General features: G+C 39.3%; 1 protein-coding gene and 1 long non-coding RNA gene across 4 annotated transcripts; both read left to right on the forward strand.

Moving 5' to 3' along the window:
- Positions 1-6,605: 6,605 nt before the first annotated feature.
- Positions 6,606-9,932, forward strand: LOC120286712. Its single transcript, XR_005545427.1, has 3 exons — positions 6,606-6,667; positions 6,749-6,849; positions 9,897-9,932. It is a non-coding gene; the product is annotated as an uncharacterized LOC120286712 (long non-coding RNA).
- Positions 6,874-9,337, forward strand: LOC108958801 (2-oxoglutarate-dependent dioxygenase citB-like). 3 transcript variants are annotated; one of them, XM_039299151.1, is made up of 4 exons: positions 6,874-6,989; positions 7,757-7,813; positions 8,144-8,339; positions 8,647-9,337. In XM_039299151.1, exons 2-4 carry the CDS (start codon positions 7,793-7,795, stop codon positions 8,706-8,708), a joined length of 279 nt encoding a protein of 92 aa, XP_039155085.1. In that variant the 5' UTR covers positions 6,874-6,989; positions 7,757-7,792; the 3' UTR covers positions 8,709-9,337. The 3 variants fall into 3 exon arrangements, 1 of the variants encoding a protein (XP_039155085.1); XR_005545426.1 differs by lacking the exon at positions 6,874-6,989 and having other exon boundaries at positions 7,760-7,813; positions 7,899-8,424; XR_005545425.1 differs by lacking the exon at positions 6,874-6,989 and having other exon boundaries at positions 7,760-7,813; positions 7,899-8,339.
- Positions 9,933-19,406: the final 9,474 nt, after the last annotated feature.

Here is a 19,406-nt window from a genome sequence, read left to right on the forward strand (position 1 = left end):
TTGAGGACATCATTTGATAGTTAGTCTTTCTGTATATTGTTTTTTCTTTTTTTCTTTTTGTACCTGATTGAGACAACCATTTGGTAGGTTTTGGTATTGAATACTAAGAATAGGTCAAAATTAGCAAGCTGTCTATTGATGCAATCAATAGAGACTGTTCATTATGGAGAAGTTCATCTTTTAGCATTTGTTGATGTTCTATTGGCTTCCCTATTGATGTTTCGCCAAATCTGGGCGAGGGCAAAGGAATAGGTATTGTAATTTTACAATTTAAAGTCACCATGACATGCACAAAGTCTGCGTAATTTTCTCCATCAAACATTAGCTTTATAAAATTTTTATCCATGACATATTTCATTTATATTAATAGATGAAAGGATGACAAAAAGCATATTAAATATATTACGGATCTCATTAGACCAATTGAAAGTTGCGAGAAGATGTTTCACATTTAGCAAAAGTGATTTAATTGAATCGATTGAAAGTTCAAATATGACATGAAGCATGGATAAAATTTGATAGACTACTAGTAACTTTATCTCTTCTAGCAGTAGGAACTTTGAATTAGTCAACTTCCCATGAGACACTTGATATTGCCTCTGCAAGAACGTCACAACAATTATTACAAAACCTTTTCACATTCGTGCCTTAGAGCATTGGTCCAAACATCGTTTTGTACCCTTATAGAGTTGAAAGTAAGTGTGAACGTGTAAACATAAAGAACGGGCTGTAGACATGATTGTAGGACATCATTTGATAGTTAGTCTTTCTTTACATTGTTTTTTTTTTTCATAATTAAGACAACCATTTGGTAGGTTTTGGTATTGAACACTAAGAATAGGTCAAAATTAGGAACCATCTATTGATGCAATCAAAGAGATTCTTTCATTATGGAAAAGTCCATCTTTTTAGCATATGTTAATGTTCTATTGATGTTTCAGCTTGCAATCAAAGAGATTCTTTCATTATGGAAAAGTCCATCTTTTTAGCATATGTTAATGTTCTATTGATGTTTCAGCTTGTCATTTGTTCCAGCAACTTCATAGATCAATTGTCTCTCCTCCACTTCAAATCAATGATGGAAGTCAGCTCGACGAACACCATCAAAGGCGGCAATTGGACGGTGGAAGCAAATTTCTGCGAATGGATTGGTGTCGTCCTGTAGCAACCGAGTAGAGAGTCACAACTTTAGACCTCTCGCACATGGGTCTCCACGGAAGACTCCCTATCCTAAGAATCTCTCTCTTGGCTTCTCTTGATCTCTGCAGCAACAATTTTTATGAAAGAATTCTGATAGAAGTTGGTCATTTATGCCGCCTGAAAGAACTTATGCTCTAATTGAACCAGTTCGGAAACATTCCTCCTATCTTAATCCAATGCTAGAACCTTGAAGTCATGTCACTCGCGACAAACAGGCTAACGGGTGGCATACCAAGAGAATTCGGCGCCCTCCTAAGTTGCAACAACTGAGTCTTAGATCAAACGACTTACAAGGTCAAATTCCAAGCTCCCTAGGCAACATATCCACATTGCAAGTCATTATATTGGTCAACGCCACTCTCACAGGTTCGATTCCTTCAGCATTTTTCAATAGATAGCTCACGTAGGTGAATTTGACGTATAATTATCTCTCTGGAACTCTTCCCTTCGATCTTTGCTACCGTTGGCCTAACATTCAGATGCTTGCCCTGAATAAAAATCAATTCAGTGGCCTGCCACCGAGACGCTAACCCAATGCAAAGAGCTAATCATATTGGGGTTGTCATACAATCGTTTTCGGGAAGCATTTCTCGAGATATAGGCAGCTTGCAAAAGCTGCAAAAGCTCTATATCTCTTATAACAACTTGTGGCATGATTCCTCGAACCATCGGTAACATGTCGAGCTTGCACACGGGGCATCGCAGCTAACCACATTGAAGGGAGATTCGAGTGAGATTGGCAACTTGGTCAATCTGCAAACTAATGGGCCTTGCGGATAATTTGCTAACCGGTGGAGTGCCTCGAGAGATTTTAATATTTCGTGCTTTATTTGATGGAAAATTCCCTCTATGGAAGCCTTCCCTCAGGTAGAGATCTAAGCCTTCCGAATTTGGAAGAACTATATCTAGCATGCAATGGCTGTGGCAGCAACATCCCGCAGTATTTCTTGAATTTTTCGAACCTAATCATTTTCAAGGTCGGGGACAATCAACTCAGCGGAACCATACATACTGGTTTGGCAACTTGAAGAGCCTTGAATTCTATAATATTGCGTTAAATAAGCTAATAGGAGAGACATATGGTTCGGAGCTCGGTTTTCTCTCTACTTTATCTAATTGTCCGTCGCGACAAGTCTTGTCGTTGGGAGGCAACCCGCTTTGTGGCTCCATGCCAGAATCTATCAAAAACTTCCCCATTTCCCTACAAATTCTAATTGCTCCCAATTGTCAAATAAGAGGTCGTGTTCAGGAAATGGGTTTCTTGAAGAGATTGACTTTACTAGATTTGGGTAATGCTCCAGGACAGCAACATCCCATCATCGATCGGATGACTAGAAAGGTTGCAAAGGCTGTATCTTGATAATAACCATCTTGAAGGACCGATCCCCGATGAGATAAGCAACTTGACAAGTTTAGGAGAGTTGGTGCCCGGGCAAAATAGGATATCGGGATCAATCCCAAATTGCATTTAAAACTTTAGCAGCTTTCATATGTTTTCTCATAAGCTTGAATAACATGACATCGGTTATACCATTTAGTTTGTGGGGCCTTCAAGAATTCATCTTCCTCAATCTGTCACTCATTTATTTCAATGGATGACTACCCCTTGAAATAGGGAAGCTAAGAGCTATAGAGAGCATCGATGTTTCTTGGAACCGATTTACTAGTGCCATACCGAGTTCCACCCGGAGTTTGAGAGCCTTGCTTCTCTCAACTTGTTGAGGAACTCGTTTCAAGGATCCATGCCACAATCAATTGGCCATCTCAAAGGATTGGAGTTCCTCGATCTCTCCTACATTGAGTTATCAAACACAATACTTGAGTCCTTGGAAGGACTTGCATATCTACAAATTTTGAACTTGTCCTTTAATAAGCTATCAGGAGAGATTCCTAATTGCAGACCCTTTGGAAATTTCCTAGCTCTCTCTTTCAATGGAATGAAGCACTTTATGGAAATGCGATTTTCAAGTCCCACGATGCAAAGAAAATGGAAGGAAATCATCAAGGGACAAGTGGCTCCATATACTATACATTGTTGTTCCAATTTTATTAGCTATACTTTTAGTCCTCGTCATTTACTTGCTTAGAAAGAGTGGGAGTACCAGTAAAGCTTTAGTTTCGATGGAGAACTTGCCTAGAATTGGCCACCCGATGATATCATATCGGGAGCTTTGTTGGCTACTAACAACTTCGGCGAAAGCAATTTGCTCAAAGCAGGAAGCTTTAGCTCGTATATAAAGGTACTTTGGCCAATGGGATAGACATCGCAATCAAAGTACTAAATCTCCATATCGAAGGTGATCTGAAAGGTTTTGATGTAGAATGCGATGCTTTTCGTATAATCCGACATTGCAATCTCGTCAAGGTGATTAGCACGTGCACGAATGCAAATCTGAGAGCTTTGGTATTGCAATACGTGCCTTGTGGGAGCTTAGAGAAGTGGCTGTACTCCAACAATTACAATTTGGATCTCCATTAGCGAGTGAAGATAATGGTTGACGTTGCAACGGCGGTCGAGTATCTCCATCATGATTAATTGGAACCCACTGTGCCTGCGATTTGAAGCCTAGCAATATTCTTCTAAATGAGGGCCTAGTTGCACAAGTTTGTGACTTTGGAATTGCCAAGATTTTGGTTGAAAGCAAGCTTGAAGCACAAACCCAAACTCTCGACACGATAGTTTACATTGCTCTAGGTACATTTGCCGAATATTAGCTAATTCAACCCTTTCATTGCCAATATACTGGTATAATGTAATAGAGATATATTAGCACTTGTATGCCTCTTGATCTTATTACTTATGTCCTAAAAAGAAATAGATCAATTGCTAATGTTCTTATGCCACAAACTATGATGCTTTGAGTATGGTTCGGAAGTAAAGTCTCTTACAAAGGAAATTTATATGACTTCAGCATATTGTTGTTGGAAGTGATTCTTGGGAAGAAGCCAACCGGTGAAATGTTCAATGCAGATCTCAGTTTGAGGCAATGGATAGATGCAGCAATTCCAAAGAGAGTGCTTGACATTATGGATAGCAAAATCCTTTGCATGAAATATGAAGATCTGACACTTTTGAAATTCAATAGCATAGTCTTCTTGATACTAGAGTTACGGCTAGAATGTTCAAAGGACTTGCTTGAGGAAATAATGGACATGAAAATTGTCGTGGTTAAGCTCAACAAGATCGAGTTGTCACTTCCTTGACAAGAAAACAAGTCCAAGAGCAGCTAAGAGAATTTGAACATAGCATTTTCATATTTTGTACTTAGTAATTTCATTTCTATTGCATTGTGTGTATGACTTTACAAGATGATTCCTAATCTTCTTTTAAGCTTTCGAATTAGAGGAAACAATTCAAACCCCAACTAGATTTGCAATTGAGAGTCTAACTCATGTCCAACTTCAGAAGGTGTAGCGGCTGCCATGTTCTCTAAGTAAAAACTGTGTCCGAGGGTTGGTAGATTTGCCAGTGACAAACTTTATTTCCTTGAAGCTCTACTTCTTCTCGCGTCACGCTAGGCGGGGCCCATGAGCCTTGCATGTCAAGCTGGCGGGCCAGACTTAAGATCCATTTATGGATATTCTTAATTGTCCCTATTTTAATTCGCGCCAAAATTATTTATCCATGATTGAATATTCTTATATATATATATATATATATATATATATATATATATATATATATGTAAATAGATATAGATATAGGATATACACTATCAATATCCAAGAAGCATATGTTCCATCTCAAAATGTCCCACTCAAACAAATGGAAAAAGGCTTTTTAACTACTTCCGATATTTAAGCACCGGAGCAAATACCAATGGCTACCCTTTTTGTATCGACTCATTTTAGTGTTGCTTGTTACATTACATAAAGCGTCAGTTAATGTGTAGGCATTCGTGCATTTTTTGTACTTGGATGAGCATGCATGTAATTCATATGATTGGTGGAATGTGATTAATACGCTTTATGGGGTCATATCGTTCAAACGTCTTTTCATTTGAGATAAGGCCTTGCTAGTTTGGAAGAGCAACGAAAAATGGAACAGCTTTCCTAGAATTTGTATTTTTCTTAGCCATTTAAAAATTAAATATCACAAGAATAAATTAAAAAGAATAAACATGCATGTAAATATAAATATTTTTAAGGTTTTTCAAATTTTAAGGTCTGTTTATTTTGTTGAAAATAAATGAATTATTTTTTTAAAATGATTATTTATATCGAATAGAATAATTACTCAGCAAAAATGCTTTAAAATCTGCAGAAAGCATTAGGATGGAGGAACGAGGACTGCACCGATGGCCGCACCGAATATCCGTGCTGATTCTTTAAACGTCCCACGCCGTCGTTTTCCTCTTCTTTCTCAGCCCCGTGTCTTCCATCACCCCCAACTCAAATTCCCGTCCGGCGTCGATCGTCGTCGGTCGTCATCATCACCGCGAAATCCGTCAGGCGAACGGACGGCGAGCATGGATGACGCGAACGCCGTCGACGTTGCCGGAGTTCCGGCTTCCTCTCAACCTCATCGACCTCTCGAGCTCCGATATCCGACGGTCGGCGTCCCTGCTCAAACAAGTCTTCGATTCTCCCGCCTTTTTCCGCTATGTTTAGTTCGATTTCTGGTACATGAAACCGAGGAAACCGAGATTTTTCGAGTCGAGGGGGACGCTGACGGATGAAGCCAATCCGTTGGCCTCTAGGTGTGCTTGGATTCCGGCTTTTCTACGTGATCAATCATGGAGTCAGCCAGGACTTGACGGAGGAGATGTTCGTCCAGAGCAGGCGGTTCTTCGGTCTGCCTTTGAGCGAGAAGATGAAGCTGTTGAGGAACGAGAAGCATCGAGGCTACACTCCTCTGTTCGATCAGGTCCTCCACCCTGCAAATCAGATAAACAGTTTGTGTCTGAAGATTTTGCTTCTTAAAATGGACATAGATGCATCAGATATTGCCAAATTCTTGTAATTTTGAAGGTGGCCAGTGGGAGTTAAATTGCCTCAGACATCTGAACTGAATATGCTCTCTTGGGGTCTTGTCCTATGTTGGCCAAAGTAAAACTCTTCTGGTCATTTGTAGCGGCTGATTAGACAATTTTGTGGGGTATTGTTCCAAAGCTACCATGCTGCAATATGAACAAGTTTTTAGCTTTCGAGATTTACCATTAATCACACTGACCAAGAGCCTCAACGCAAGTGTCTAATTGCTTACAGTGGGATGGCTGATATTACAGTCGGGTCTCCAACTCTAAATCATTTGACTCTTGGATCTAAGAGTAATGCCTAGATGATCTATATACAGAGCGATGGTAGTCAATTTGGTAATTCTTTGATTTGTAAATGTGCACACTCAGAAATGTGGCAAAAGTAGTTGCAAGAATCATTGCTCTAGCACTTGATCTGGAGGCTGATTTTTAAATGCCAGCAATACTCGGTGAGCCTATTATGACCTTGTGCTTGTTGCACTATGAAGGTACATTTTACTTCAATAAACTTCATAATAAACCCTGCGATTCTCTCTTCTCATCCGGTTGAAATTCCTTTCCTTGTTTAGGTCTAGTCTCAGATCCCTCTGAAGGAATATATGGAACTGGGGCACATTCAGACTTTGGTTTTAGTACCTTGTTGGCAACAGATGATGTCTCAGGTCTCCAAGTATGAGATTTTCACCTATAAAACTGTTGGTGCAGACTTTATGCCTAGTTATGATGCATGAAACTTTTTGAACTTATTCACATTTGCAAGAACAAGGATGCTAAACCTCCAACATGGAAATATGTGCAACCTATGAGAGGGTAAAGCCCAACTGCATTATAATTGTGAATTTGAGATGATTATGTTAGAGATCTCATATTTAGAGTAACGCTTTTGGTGAAAGATCATCATGATAGGATTGTTATTCTAATGATTCGTGGCTTACAAATATAACTTTCAAAAACTTTGTTTTTAATCTTTACTTATGTTTTATTAGGGAATGTGCACTGTTTCCCTCACATGCATGATTGGAAGATTGCTTCATGCCAATGTTGGGTAGAATATTACCCCACTACTTGTAAATTTTTATGACAAAAATCCTTCTTTGTCTGACCCTGATCTGCTACTATAGTTCTTGTTTGTACAAAGGCAGTGATATGCCAGTTTAGAGAGATTATTATTGTCAGATGGGGTGACAAGGATCGATTTCCTTTTAATTACTTAGAGAGGTGCCCTCATCCACATATCCTCTCCTTTCTGCAATTTGCATCTATATAAGTGTACATTTTGATCAGTTTAATCCTTCTGGTGCTTTGTTGATGAACCTCCCTTCCTTCCTTTTATCACAAACACTCTTACACACAAGAACACAATGGTATTCCACCATTCTTTCCTGGTTAATTTTGAGCAAGTCAACAGTTATAGAACTACCACGATCATGCGCATTCTACAATTACTTATGTAGTTACCCTCTTTTAGTTGTTTAGTTTATCGCTTAGATTCAGTTATACATAATCATCGCAAATGCGGGACAGAAGACTCACGGTAATCCTGAAAAGTAACATTCTTCTGTGCCTATTTTGTACAGAGCTTTCATAATAAATCTTGGTGATATGCTAGAGCAATGGAGCAATTGTATTTTCAGGTAATATGCTTTAATAACAGTCTATAAAGATAAATTGGCATGAGTAAAGCTTTGAACATGAAGGTTGGAGATTATATTATGGCAGGCAACTCTATATTGTTAACCTGTCCAAAACTCCACCAGAATTTCCTCTGTTGCGCCCTCTTGGCTCTTTCTAATATCAGTGGCCCGTTAGTAGCGACGGTTGGTGTCCCTGCTCAAACAAGTCTTCGATTCTCCTGCCTTTTTCTGCTATGTTTAGTTCGATTTCCGGTACATGAAACCGAGGAAACCAAAATTTTTCGAGTCGAGAGGGACACTGATGGATGAATCCAATCCGTTGGCCTCTAGGCATGCTTGGATGCTGGCTTTTTCTACGTGATCAATCATGGAGTCAACCCGGACTTGATGGAGGAGGTGTTCGTCCAGAGCAGGCAGTTCTTTGGTCTGCCTTTGAGAGAGAAAACGAAGCTGCTGAGGAACAAGAAGCACCGAGGCTACACTCCTCTGTTCGATCAGGTCCTCCACCCTGCAAATCAGATAAACAGTTTGTGTCTGATCATCCTGCTGAAGATTTTACTGCTTAAAGTGGACATGGATGAATAGCTGGTGATTTTGATGGCTGTAATCAGGTGGTGGTTGAGTAGCATTTCCTAGGAAAGGAAGGTCAATTAGTTATTATTCCTGTTTTCGGTTGTGTCCTTGGAGAGAACTGCCACAGAATTAGGAGTTTGAATTGCTAAAACATGGCCATGAACTCAAGTCAGAGATTTGGATGAAACTTGTAATTACCTATCTGCTTATCATCTTCTAAAGATTGGTCGAGCAGTAATGAATTTATTGACGTTTTGTAGGAGATTATAAGGAGGGATACTACTTACGAGTGGAAGTACCAGAGGACGATCCTCGTGCGTAGTAGCCTCATTTTGGACTGAACCCCAGGCCTTCTGAGGGTAAACTGCTGTTTAATGTAATTTCTGTCCAACTTAAATCAGTTGTTGATTGTGGATGTTTATTTTGGTTTCATTGTAGTATTTTGAGTAGAAATATTGCCAAGATGGAGGCAGGCGATGGAAAATTTCGTTGTCAAGCATCGTGAGTCTTTACTATAGATGATGATATAGAGCCATAGGCATTAATTTTTCTTGCTAGTTCCCGGATGTAAATTTTATTCCATCCAAGTAAAAGATAATACATAGATCTTCTGTTTCTCTGATGGGGTATTTTGGGCATTTTCAGTACCCGATAGTCACTATCGCCCCCTTCTATATGCATCAGACATTGCCAAATTCCTGTATTTTTGAAGGTGGCCCAATGGGAGTTAAATTGCCTCTGCCTTTTGAACTGAATATGCTCTCTTGGGCTCTTATCCTACGTTGGCCAAAGTGAAACTCTTCTGGTTATTTGTAGCGGCTGATTAAACAATTTTCTGGGGTATTGTTCCAAAGCTGCTATGCTACAATATGAACCAGTTATTTTTAGCTGTCAAGATTTATCATTAATCACACTGACCAAGAGCCTCAACGCAAGGGTCTAATTGCTTACAGTGGGATGGCTGATATTACAGTCAATAGGGTCTCCAACTCTATATCATTTGACTTTTAGATCCAAGCTTAATGCCTAGATGATCTATGTGGCAAGATTAAGTGTAATTTGTTGCTATAAACAAAGCGATGGTATTCAATTTGGTAATTTACTTATTTGTAAACGTGCACACTCAGAAATGTCGCAAAAGTAGTTGCAAGGATCAATGCTCTAGCACTTGATCTGGAGGCTGAATTTTTTTACAAGCCAGAAATACTCGGCAAGCCTATTGTGACCTTGTGCTTGTTGCACTATGAAGGTAGACTTTACTTAAATAAATTTTATAATAAATCCTGCAAATTTTTCTTCTCATCCGGTGGAAATTCCTTTCTTTGTTTAGGTCTAGTCTTTGATCCCTTTAAAGGAATATAGAGCTGGGGCACATTCGGACTTCGGATTTATTACCTCGTTGGCGACAGATGATGTCCTAGGTCTCCAAATATTAAATTTTCTCCTATAAAACTGTTGGTGCAGACTTTATGCCTAGTTATAATGCTTGAAACTTTTTGAACTTATTCAGATTTGCAAGAACAAGGATGCTAAACCTCCGACATGGGAATATGCAACATATGAGAGGGTAAAGCCCAACTGCCTCATAATTGTGAATTTGAGATGATTATGTTGGAGATCTCATATTTAGAGTAATGCTTTTGGTGGAAGATCATCATGTTAGGATTTATATTCTTATGGTTCATGGCTTACAAATATAACTTGCAATAACTTTGTTTTAATCTTGTACTTGTGGTTTATTGGGGAATGTGCAGTGTTTCCCCTTACACGCATGATTGGAAGATTGCTTCATGCCAACGTTGCGTGGATTACTACCCGATACTTGTGACAACCTTTTGACAAAAATCCTTCCCTGTCTGACCCTGATTTGCTACTATAGTTCTTGTTTGTACAAAGGCAGCAATATGCGAGTTTAGAGAGAAAGTAATATTGTCAGGTGGGTGATAAAGATGGGTTTCCATTTATTAACTTAGAGAGGCGCCCTCATCCCCATATCCTTTCCTTTCTGCAATTTGCATCTAAGTGTACATATTAACTTTGATCAGTTTATGAAACAAGTCAAAAGAAGATCATCCGTCTTAAATGAAATGGATACATTGCGTTCATGAATATAATTAATTTCGGAATTGACACTTTTGTTCTTTTCCTTGTAGATGAAGAATTGGGGTACTATAGATTCTAGTAGTGACATGGCGAGACAAAATCTCGATCCGAGCCAAAATGGTTGTGCCATTTGAATTTACTTTGAGTTGCATAGTATCCTATTCATGCACGTTCTCTTGTGCAGGGGCAAAAGCAAGAACGGAGTATTCATCAAATCAAAAAGCGAATTTTCACTTTTGATTGATAAAAGACGACAATCCCTTTCTAGAGCAATCCCCTGAATGAATGCTTAAAACCATGTTTTGAGTGCAATAAATTGTTTGTTTTGAAGTCACAAACACTTTTCATGCTTAAAGTTGCTGGACTCATTTGAAAAGAGAATTTTCATATTGATTTAGCTAACCAATTTCATGTGGAGATTTGTCAAGACAGACAATTTAATGGAGTGACATCAATGCTTAAGAATGCTGAATGAGACGTGTCAGTATGATGAAAGGCAAGCCTTATCCTATACACAGTCCCCTACTTATACAATTGTGAGATGAGTATAGAAAGTTCCATATTTACAAGGTAAAGAGTTCTCTCGCAAAAGGTACGATGACCGAAATGATGAGGGCAGTTTATTTCTCTATCCCAAACACTATAGGTGATCCATTGCTTAACCCTCTTGAGCCTTATACACTTGTGGAGATTCTTTTCAAATTACCCCTGTCAAGAATCACCCCACATCGGGGCAACTAAGAGATCAAATGGCATCATGAGGTGAGGAAAATGAATTGAAATCTTCTTGCTCTCACTTGCATCAATCTTCAAGTCATGCTATTACATTGAATTCATGTGTTAATTTAAGTGCCTTAGGATGATGAAGAGCATTTCTTTCTCTATCCCATACACTTATATCCTTTGCATAGCCCATTTGAGCCTGCAATTTTATTTCTTTAAACCAGTTGGTGATCATCCCCCCACCAGGGCAAGACAAGAGACATATGAAGACCTTTGAAAGTTTGAATGTCATTCAAAGTGTAATTGCTTGACACATGCATAGAAATCAAAATAGAATTAAGGGGCATGAAAAGCAGTGTGCCTGGTAAAAAGGAAGGCCAATGCCCATGAAAAAAAAGTGAAGAAAAAATGAACAAGAACTAGGGGCATGAAAAAGCGGTGTGCCTAGTAAAAGCAAGGCCAATGCCCATAAATGAAAAAAAGAGAGTCAAGATAGATGACTGTCAATTGCTAGAATTAAATCCCAATGGAGTAATACTCAAAGAGCTCAAATGTTGAGTTTTTTACAATCAATGGGACATTTCATGAAGACAATCCCCAATGGTGAAAAAGAAAACTGGTGGCAATGCCAAGATGATCATCAACTCTCACCCTTAACACATATTTTGAGCCTAATGATCATGTCATTTCTCAACCTATGAACCTAGCCTACGTTACGTCCTTTACAAAGTCTCTTCAGATTAGGGCACTTGAATTAACATAGGAGTTCATATGTTTATAAGCATCGCTCGAAGAAGTACGAGCGAGGATCATTTCTTTCTCATTTTGCGGGGTTCTTGACTTGTAAACCCGGAGATGATTACAAAATTGTTCTTTCAATTGCCTTGACTCAAAGAGTCCCTTTGTTAAGCCATTAACCAAGCCCACATTACGGTCCCTATTAAAGATCTCTCAGATTGGTAAGGTTGTACCTCTTGCGAGAAAACTCGGACCCTTGTTGGTGTGATGATAGTGAGATGGAGCGATTCTCATAAAATAGCCTCTAAATGAGAGTGAGTGAAAGTCCTTTCTAATTGAAGGTCCCTCATTTGGTATTCTTAAGAAATCCATGTCATGAGTGAAAATTGTCTTGAATGATAATTCTCTCCAAAGTGGAAATTTGGGTGATGCAAAGGTCATTATGCATAAACCCCGATTGAGTTGATGAAAACCTCACTGAATTTTGAAATGTGCATTCTAGAGTAGCTTAGATTGTTTATCTCTTTAATGAATGCATATCAGTTTTGCTCTAAATCATGTCGACGGGTAATTCAAGTTCCTTTCAGAATGTTTCATGATATTAGGAGGTGAAAGGCCTCCACAGGATATCTAATTTCCAAAAGACATATCCCAAAGAATCAGAGATATCATCAGGTAAGTATATCTCTACCCATTTTTCACACTTGACTCGGTCAAGATGTCCATTTATATTGACCTGGCGTGCTTTCGTAGCCCAGAGTCCCTCGTTATCGACTCGGCGTGCTTTTGTAGCCCGATGTCTCTCTATATTGACTGGCGTGCTTTCGTAGCCCGTAGTCCCTTTCTCATTGACCCGGCGTGCTTGAGCCGGTGTCCTTTATATTGACCTCAGCGTGCTTTCGTAGCCCGAGTCCCTTCTCATTGACCCGGCGTGCTTCAGTAGCCCGGTGTCCTTTATATTGACCTGGCGTGCTTTCGTAGCCCAGAGTTCCATTCATTGACTCGGTGTGCTTTCGTAGCCCGATGTCCATTTATACCAAATCGGCGTGCTTCCGTAGCCCGGATTTCTTTTATCGACTACAGCGTGCTTTTGTAGCCTGTGAGTCCCTTTTAATCGACACTCGACGAGTTGTCCCCCAAAGATTTTCCTCCAGAGCCAATCTGATTAAGGCGACCGAAGAACGGTTCGGGTCCTGGTCAGTTGATCTCTTTTGCAAGGCTGGGCGACCGAAGAATGGTTCGAGTCCTAGCCAAGCAAAACCTCAGTCTAGGTGACCGTAGAATAGAACGGGTCCTAGACAACATCCATTTCCCTATTCAGGCGACCGTAGAATGGTACGGGTCCTGGAAGGTAAATCCCCGTTTAGGTGACCGTAGAATAGAACGGGTCCTAGACAAAACCTATTTTCCTATTCAGGCGACCGTAGAATGGTACGGGTCCTGAAAGGTAAACCCCCGTTTAGGTGACCGTAGAATAGAACGGGTCTTAGACAAAACCTATTTCCCTATTCAGGCGACCGTAGAATGGTACGGGTCCTGGAAGGTAAACCCCCGTTTAGGTGACCGTAGAATAGAACGGGTCCTAGACAAAACCTATTTCCCTATTCAGGCGACCGTAGAATGATACGGGTCCTGGAAGGTAAACCTCTGTTTAGGTGACCGTAGAATAGAACGGGTCCTAGACAAAACCTATTCCCCTATTCAGGCGACCGTAGAATGGTACGGGTCTTGAAAGGTAAATCCCCGTTTAGGCGACCGTAGAATGGTACGGGTCCTAGACACAACCAAACACTGTCATACTAGGCGATCGTAGAATGGTACGGGTCCTAGGAAAGCAGTGTCTTTGCAAAGTCATGTTACTATTCAGGCGACCGTAGAATGGTACGGGGTCCCGAACATGTAACACCATCTTGAATCACTCTACCCTCCTTGAAGGTAAGATATTCCGGTAAGTTCTTTTACCATTTTCCAAAAAATTAGACATCTCAGTCTGGATCTGGATGTCTCAATTTTTTCTGTCCAACATTTCACTTTGGATGTGAATGTTCTTGCCTGTTACGCTTTTCAAGGAACCTGAGTGAGAGTTGGGTACTTGTAGAGTAAAATGGGACTTATCATGTACCTCAAAATGCTCTACCGCACCGACTAGTAAGTAATTGTAGGTACGCTCTTTCCTTTTACATCATGCATTTGCATTAGCATTTCCATGCACCACATAAATTGCATTAAAAAATGGAATTCATTTTCCGACAAAAAAAAAAATCATTCGGTGCATTTGCATGGTCAAAATTTAGATCTCAATTTGTCTTTGAAGGCAACCTCTTCGAGCCCACCTTCAAAGAGGCGTATTGCTGGACACCTAAATTTTGGCGATCCATTTAGTCATTATTGCATAAAAAATTAGGGGTTAATTTTATCCCTGAAAAAAAAATATTAATTGCATAGCTACATTTAGTTTGCATATTTTGCATTTTATTTACTGAATCGGTAGCGGATGGGTCGAATTGGTGTTTTCGGGTTTTAAATTGGCAGGTCAGACTAAGCCCATGAAATGAGCAAATTAGCCCAAGCCCATTATTTTTTGCAAATCAATTATCTTGTGAAAAATTGAAATTTGATGCAATATTCTGATGATTGTTTTTGAAGATTGAGAAAACCGCATTGCAATATCATCTTTATCAATAGGCAATAAAATCATTAGAGATATTCAAGAGATAAGGAAAATAAGAAGATTTTGGGTGATCGGAGGTTATAGATTATCTTCGTGTATATTGAAAAAACGAGATAAAATTCTACGAAGATTACCTATTTTCACCTATAAAAAGCAATCAGGTATGTGGAGAAGGGCGGGGTTTTTTTTTTAAAAAAAATAAAAAAGAAAAGAGGAGGAGGAGTTTCGTTTCTGCGAAAGAGAGAAAGAGAAAGAGTGCAGGGAAAAGTTAAAAAAAAAAAAAAAAAGGAGAAAAGAGGAAGTGACGTGAGAGGAGACGGGAGAGAGAGAGAAAGAAATAGGAAAAAGGAAGAAGAACTGTTCTTCTTCCCCGGTGGTCTCGACCGCTACCCGCACCCCTGTGCCGACGCCCCCGCCTGCCGCCTCCGACGATTGTGCCCTCGCAGCCGCGCTCGCATTGTTGTGTTGCACCTCCGCCTCAACTCCCAGATCGATGCCACCCCGACGTCCCCGACCCGCGCCCGCGCCGCCTTGAAGCTTGCCGCAACCGCCGCGCCGCCCGAGTCATCGACGCCGGCAGATCTGCGACCTGCCCCGATTGCGTCTCCGACGCGCGTCCCCCCGACGTTTCCTCCCCGCTCGTTGCTGCCCGAGCCGCCCGGCGATCGAAGCCCGCGCCGTCTCCTCGCCCGCGAGTTCGCGTCGCCGGGCCGCCAGAGCCGCGAAGCCGCCGACCCCCGCCGCGCTCGCACCGCCGAGCACCACCGTCGCTGCCTTCTGCTCCGTCCGCGGTCCGCCAACCCGCCCGTCGCGAACGATTGCAGTCCATTGTGTCGCTCCCGCCGTCGACACCGCAACTCGACGACCCGTGAAGCCGCTCCGCCTGCAGAGATCCGAGCCCACCGCAACACCGTGACCAGATTCCCGAGTTGCAGTCCCATTCGCTGCCGTGCCGAGCACTGCACCGCGACGCCGCCGAGATCTCGCTCGCTTGCTCCTCGTGACGCCACCGCTCGCCGCCGATCCGCTCGCTGCTGGTCCTCATCGCCGGAGCTCCGACGATTAACTCTGGTGGACCTCTCGAAGACCCACGTTTCCACGTAGGAAAGGAAAAAAAGAAAAAAACAAAGAAAAAAAAGGGAAAAGGGATTTAGGTAGATTTTTTATTTTATTATTATTGCTTATCCAGTTATAGTTTTTTTTATTTTCCTTTATATCTGGTTTTGTTTAGTGGAATTGTTCCTCTTAAATGTTTGATTGAGATTCCAACATGAAAGTGCCCCTCAAGCTAGGGATTGATAGTCCGATTTTCGCGCCCGAAATCCGACTCGCAATCCCTTATAAAAATCGACAATCCAATCTCAAGCCCGAGATTTGATTCGCGATTTAAAAATTAAAATTGGTCAACCCGATCTCATGCGCGAGATATGGTTCGCCAATTTTTAGATATCAATCTTATCTTTTGTTTGATTTCTTTATCGTCGAGTTGGTTGAGTCAATCTTATTTTTGTAAATAAAATCCAAAAAATCTGAATAAGGATTAGGTTTGTTTTTATTATCTTGCGTGTTTAGGATTGCAATTTAATTTCGAATTTTATAAAAAACACAAAAAGAAGTCATCATGCATATGTCATATATAATTAGGGCATTGTCATGGCATATTAGATAAAATTGCTTGTTTCATTTTAAATTTAGATAATCTTTTTAGATAAATTGCATTTTAGATTTAGATAATGTTTTAGTTTAAATTAGGATTTAATATGACTTAATCCCTAGTTTAAATTAGATAGAATCTTAATCTAGCTAGATCATTTGAAATTTCATAAAATTTGTCTTAGAATAAATTAGTTGCAATTTCTAGGACAGATTGCATTTTTTAATAAAAAATGTCATATGCATATGTCATGTAGAATTAGGGCATTCTTTGCACGTCATTGCATGCTAAGATTGCATATTATAGGTTTAGACAATTTCTCCTAAATAGATTGCATGCTTATTAGAAAATAAAAATCACGTGCGCATCATATAGAATTAGTTTCATACAATGCACGTCATTTAGTGATTTTTGTTAGGTGCATGTAATTAGAAATTGCCCGTCATTAGAATTAGGTCATTAGATTAATTTAGATTGCATATTTAAATGTTGCATTTCTTTAATTTCGAATCTCATAAAAAATATAAAAAAAATTATTTAGAATAAATCATCTCATGCTTAGGATAAATTACATGCTTAGTTATGTCACATTGCTTAGGTCATGTAGCTAAGTCATGTTGCCATGTTATATCATTTCATGTTAAATTAGTGGCATGCATTGCATATTTCATGATTTTCATTAATTAAGTGAAAACAAAACAAAATTGCGTGTTAATTAGAAATCATATTTAGGACTGCTGATGTGAATTCTAAACTAATATTGCAGATGCTTTCGTTGCTTTAAGGTAAGTTCTACATTATTTAATTGCTTTATTGGGTGCTAAATTGATGGTTTCTTGCACTTGCATGAACACCTCACATGTTAGGGAGATAGTTTAAAATCAATCCAAATTGCTTGTCAAACATTTTTTTTTTAAATTAAAAGAAAGGTACCGAAAGGGCGTTAGAGAAATCTAACGTAACCAAGTCCCCGTATCCTTAGTCTCTGTTCGTAGGAGTAAAGTGAATCTCCCATTACTTTACTTAGGTTTCTAATCGACCCACCAAAAATAGATTAGTGGCGGCTCACAGTGAAAATCAATTGCATGTTATAAACTTGAACCTAAGTCGCGAATTGGTATGGGCAGGAGAGCCCGAGTTAAGTTTAGACTTAACAATCCATTAACCAAACCCTAAGTGGTTCAAACCCCGAAAAATTGGTCGCGACAGTTTGAGAGTTAAAAGACTTTACAAATCAGATAATTGGATGATTTTCACCATTAGATAGATAGATGCTCTGCAATAAATGTCAATTTATAGGACTTTATATATGAATTTCTCTGTATTGTAATTTTTTTTGGCCGTCACTATCTAAGGATTTCTTCCCTATTTGTTATGGCATTGAAATTTAGATTCTCAACGTATTCTCTTCTATACAAAAGTTTTTGACCTCTCGATATCAATTTTTTCCATGCATGGCCATATCCCTTATATGATTCTTAAAGATCCAATTATCACATGAACACAAAATTTTCTCATGTTCATGTATATATTTTTTTTTTTTTGGTGAAATGTTCATGTGAATCATGAAAAAATTGAAAAAGAAAGAAAAAAGAGAGAAAGAGAAAGTCGATAGGTTCAATATGCTCGAACAAAAACTAAGAATGATGCCAGTAAAAACTTGTTCAAATTTTTGCTATCCATTTTTGGAAAGGAAAAAAAAAAATGATCTTCCCATGTAAAAACATGCTTAAAATGATTAAAATAAAATACAGTTTATTGTTGTTTTATAAACACATTGTGTCTAGAAACATTTTGAAAAATTTTGTAGAATATTCATGAAATGATTGAGTAACATGTGGTTAAGTATATTGATGTATGTTATAAAACTATATATACAAATGAAGAAGCAAGTTTTCATCAAGTAAGGTCAGAAATTCATATGGTCTCTAATTCATAAGAAGAAGAAGATACCCGAGAACCATCCATTGGTCTTCATCTTTGTCTACTAATGAATTGGAGAGTACTTGAGAATAGATTACTCCGAAGATTGATAAAGTTGGCAAAGATAATTGACATTTTGAAATGATGGAAGATGGAAGCCATTGGTTTTTCAATTCTTTTCACCATGGCTCGTGACTTACTATCTCCACCAGCATTTATGAGCCCATGTCTAATACTAGCCAACAGATCATGGAAGACAAAAGGTGTAGGCAGAAAATTTAGAAATGGTTTTTGCTAGACATGATTGGTTTGTGCAAGAATTGACTCTAAAAGAACGTACCCTATATGAACAAGAGGACAACAACAATATTGTATCATCCGAATTATAATGAAGAACAAGACACCAAAGATACCGAATTTATTAGACATTCTCTTGGGTATAATGTGTGTAGTTGTTATTAGGGCATCATTACATGTGATTTTCTTTTTCAAATTACTTGAAGATACACTTGTATTTCAATTAGGTTTAATTAATGAGTGGTTTTTAATTAAAATTTTAATTTACTTTTTTTTTTTATTTTTAAAAACTGAACCAACTAGTTTATTTTTTGAAAAAAAAAATCATGAAAATAATTAAAATTAATTTAGAGAAGAAATGGGCCAGGACCAGCCGAGCCCGGAACGGCCCTTTGGCCCCTCCTAAATGGCACAGCACAAGGACTAGCACTTTCTTCCACCAGGCCTTTCGCCATAAGGATGTTCACTTGACGTTGAGGTTCTTCGTGGGTTAGGCAACTTTATTGGGGATAACTTCGGTGTTGAATATCATGCATGGGCAGCAAGGCAGCCGGAATTTCATCAGGTTCAAAAATTCTAAATTCTTCCAGGAGTTGCTCAATTGTCTTAGAAATTCAAGTGCTTCTTCGTTTTCTTCTGTTGACACCGAAATTTTGTTGATGTTTTGGATATCCATTTATTTTGCAAAAATATAAAATTTGAAAAAAAAAAAAAAAAAAAGGAATGATGAAGTAGTTGGCCAGGCGTGTCCGGCCCACTTAGCAACCTTCGGCCCTCTAAGCTCGTTTCCCCCCTTCCCATCTTCACCTTTTCCTTTTAGTCCATAAAAGCCTAAAAAGAAGCCCAGCCCAAGATCACTTCTTCCCCTTTGTCTGCACGAACCAGCATCCATGAGGAGGGAGGAAAAGAAA

The sequence above is a fragment of the Eucalyptus grandis genome, chromosome 8 (genome assembly GCF_016545825.1).
Source record: "Eucalyptus grandis isolate ANBG69807.140 chromosome 8, ASM1654582v1, whole genome shotgun sequence".
NCBI lineage: Eukaryota > Viridiplantae > Streptophyta > Magnoliopsida > Myrtales > Myrtaceae > Eucalyptus > Eucalyptus grandis.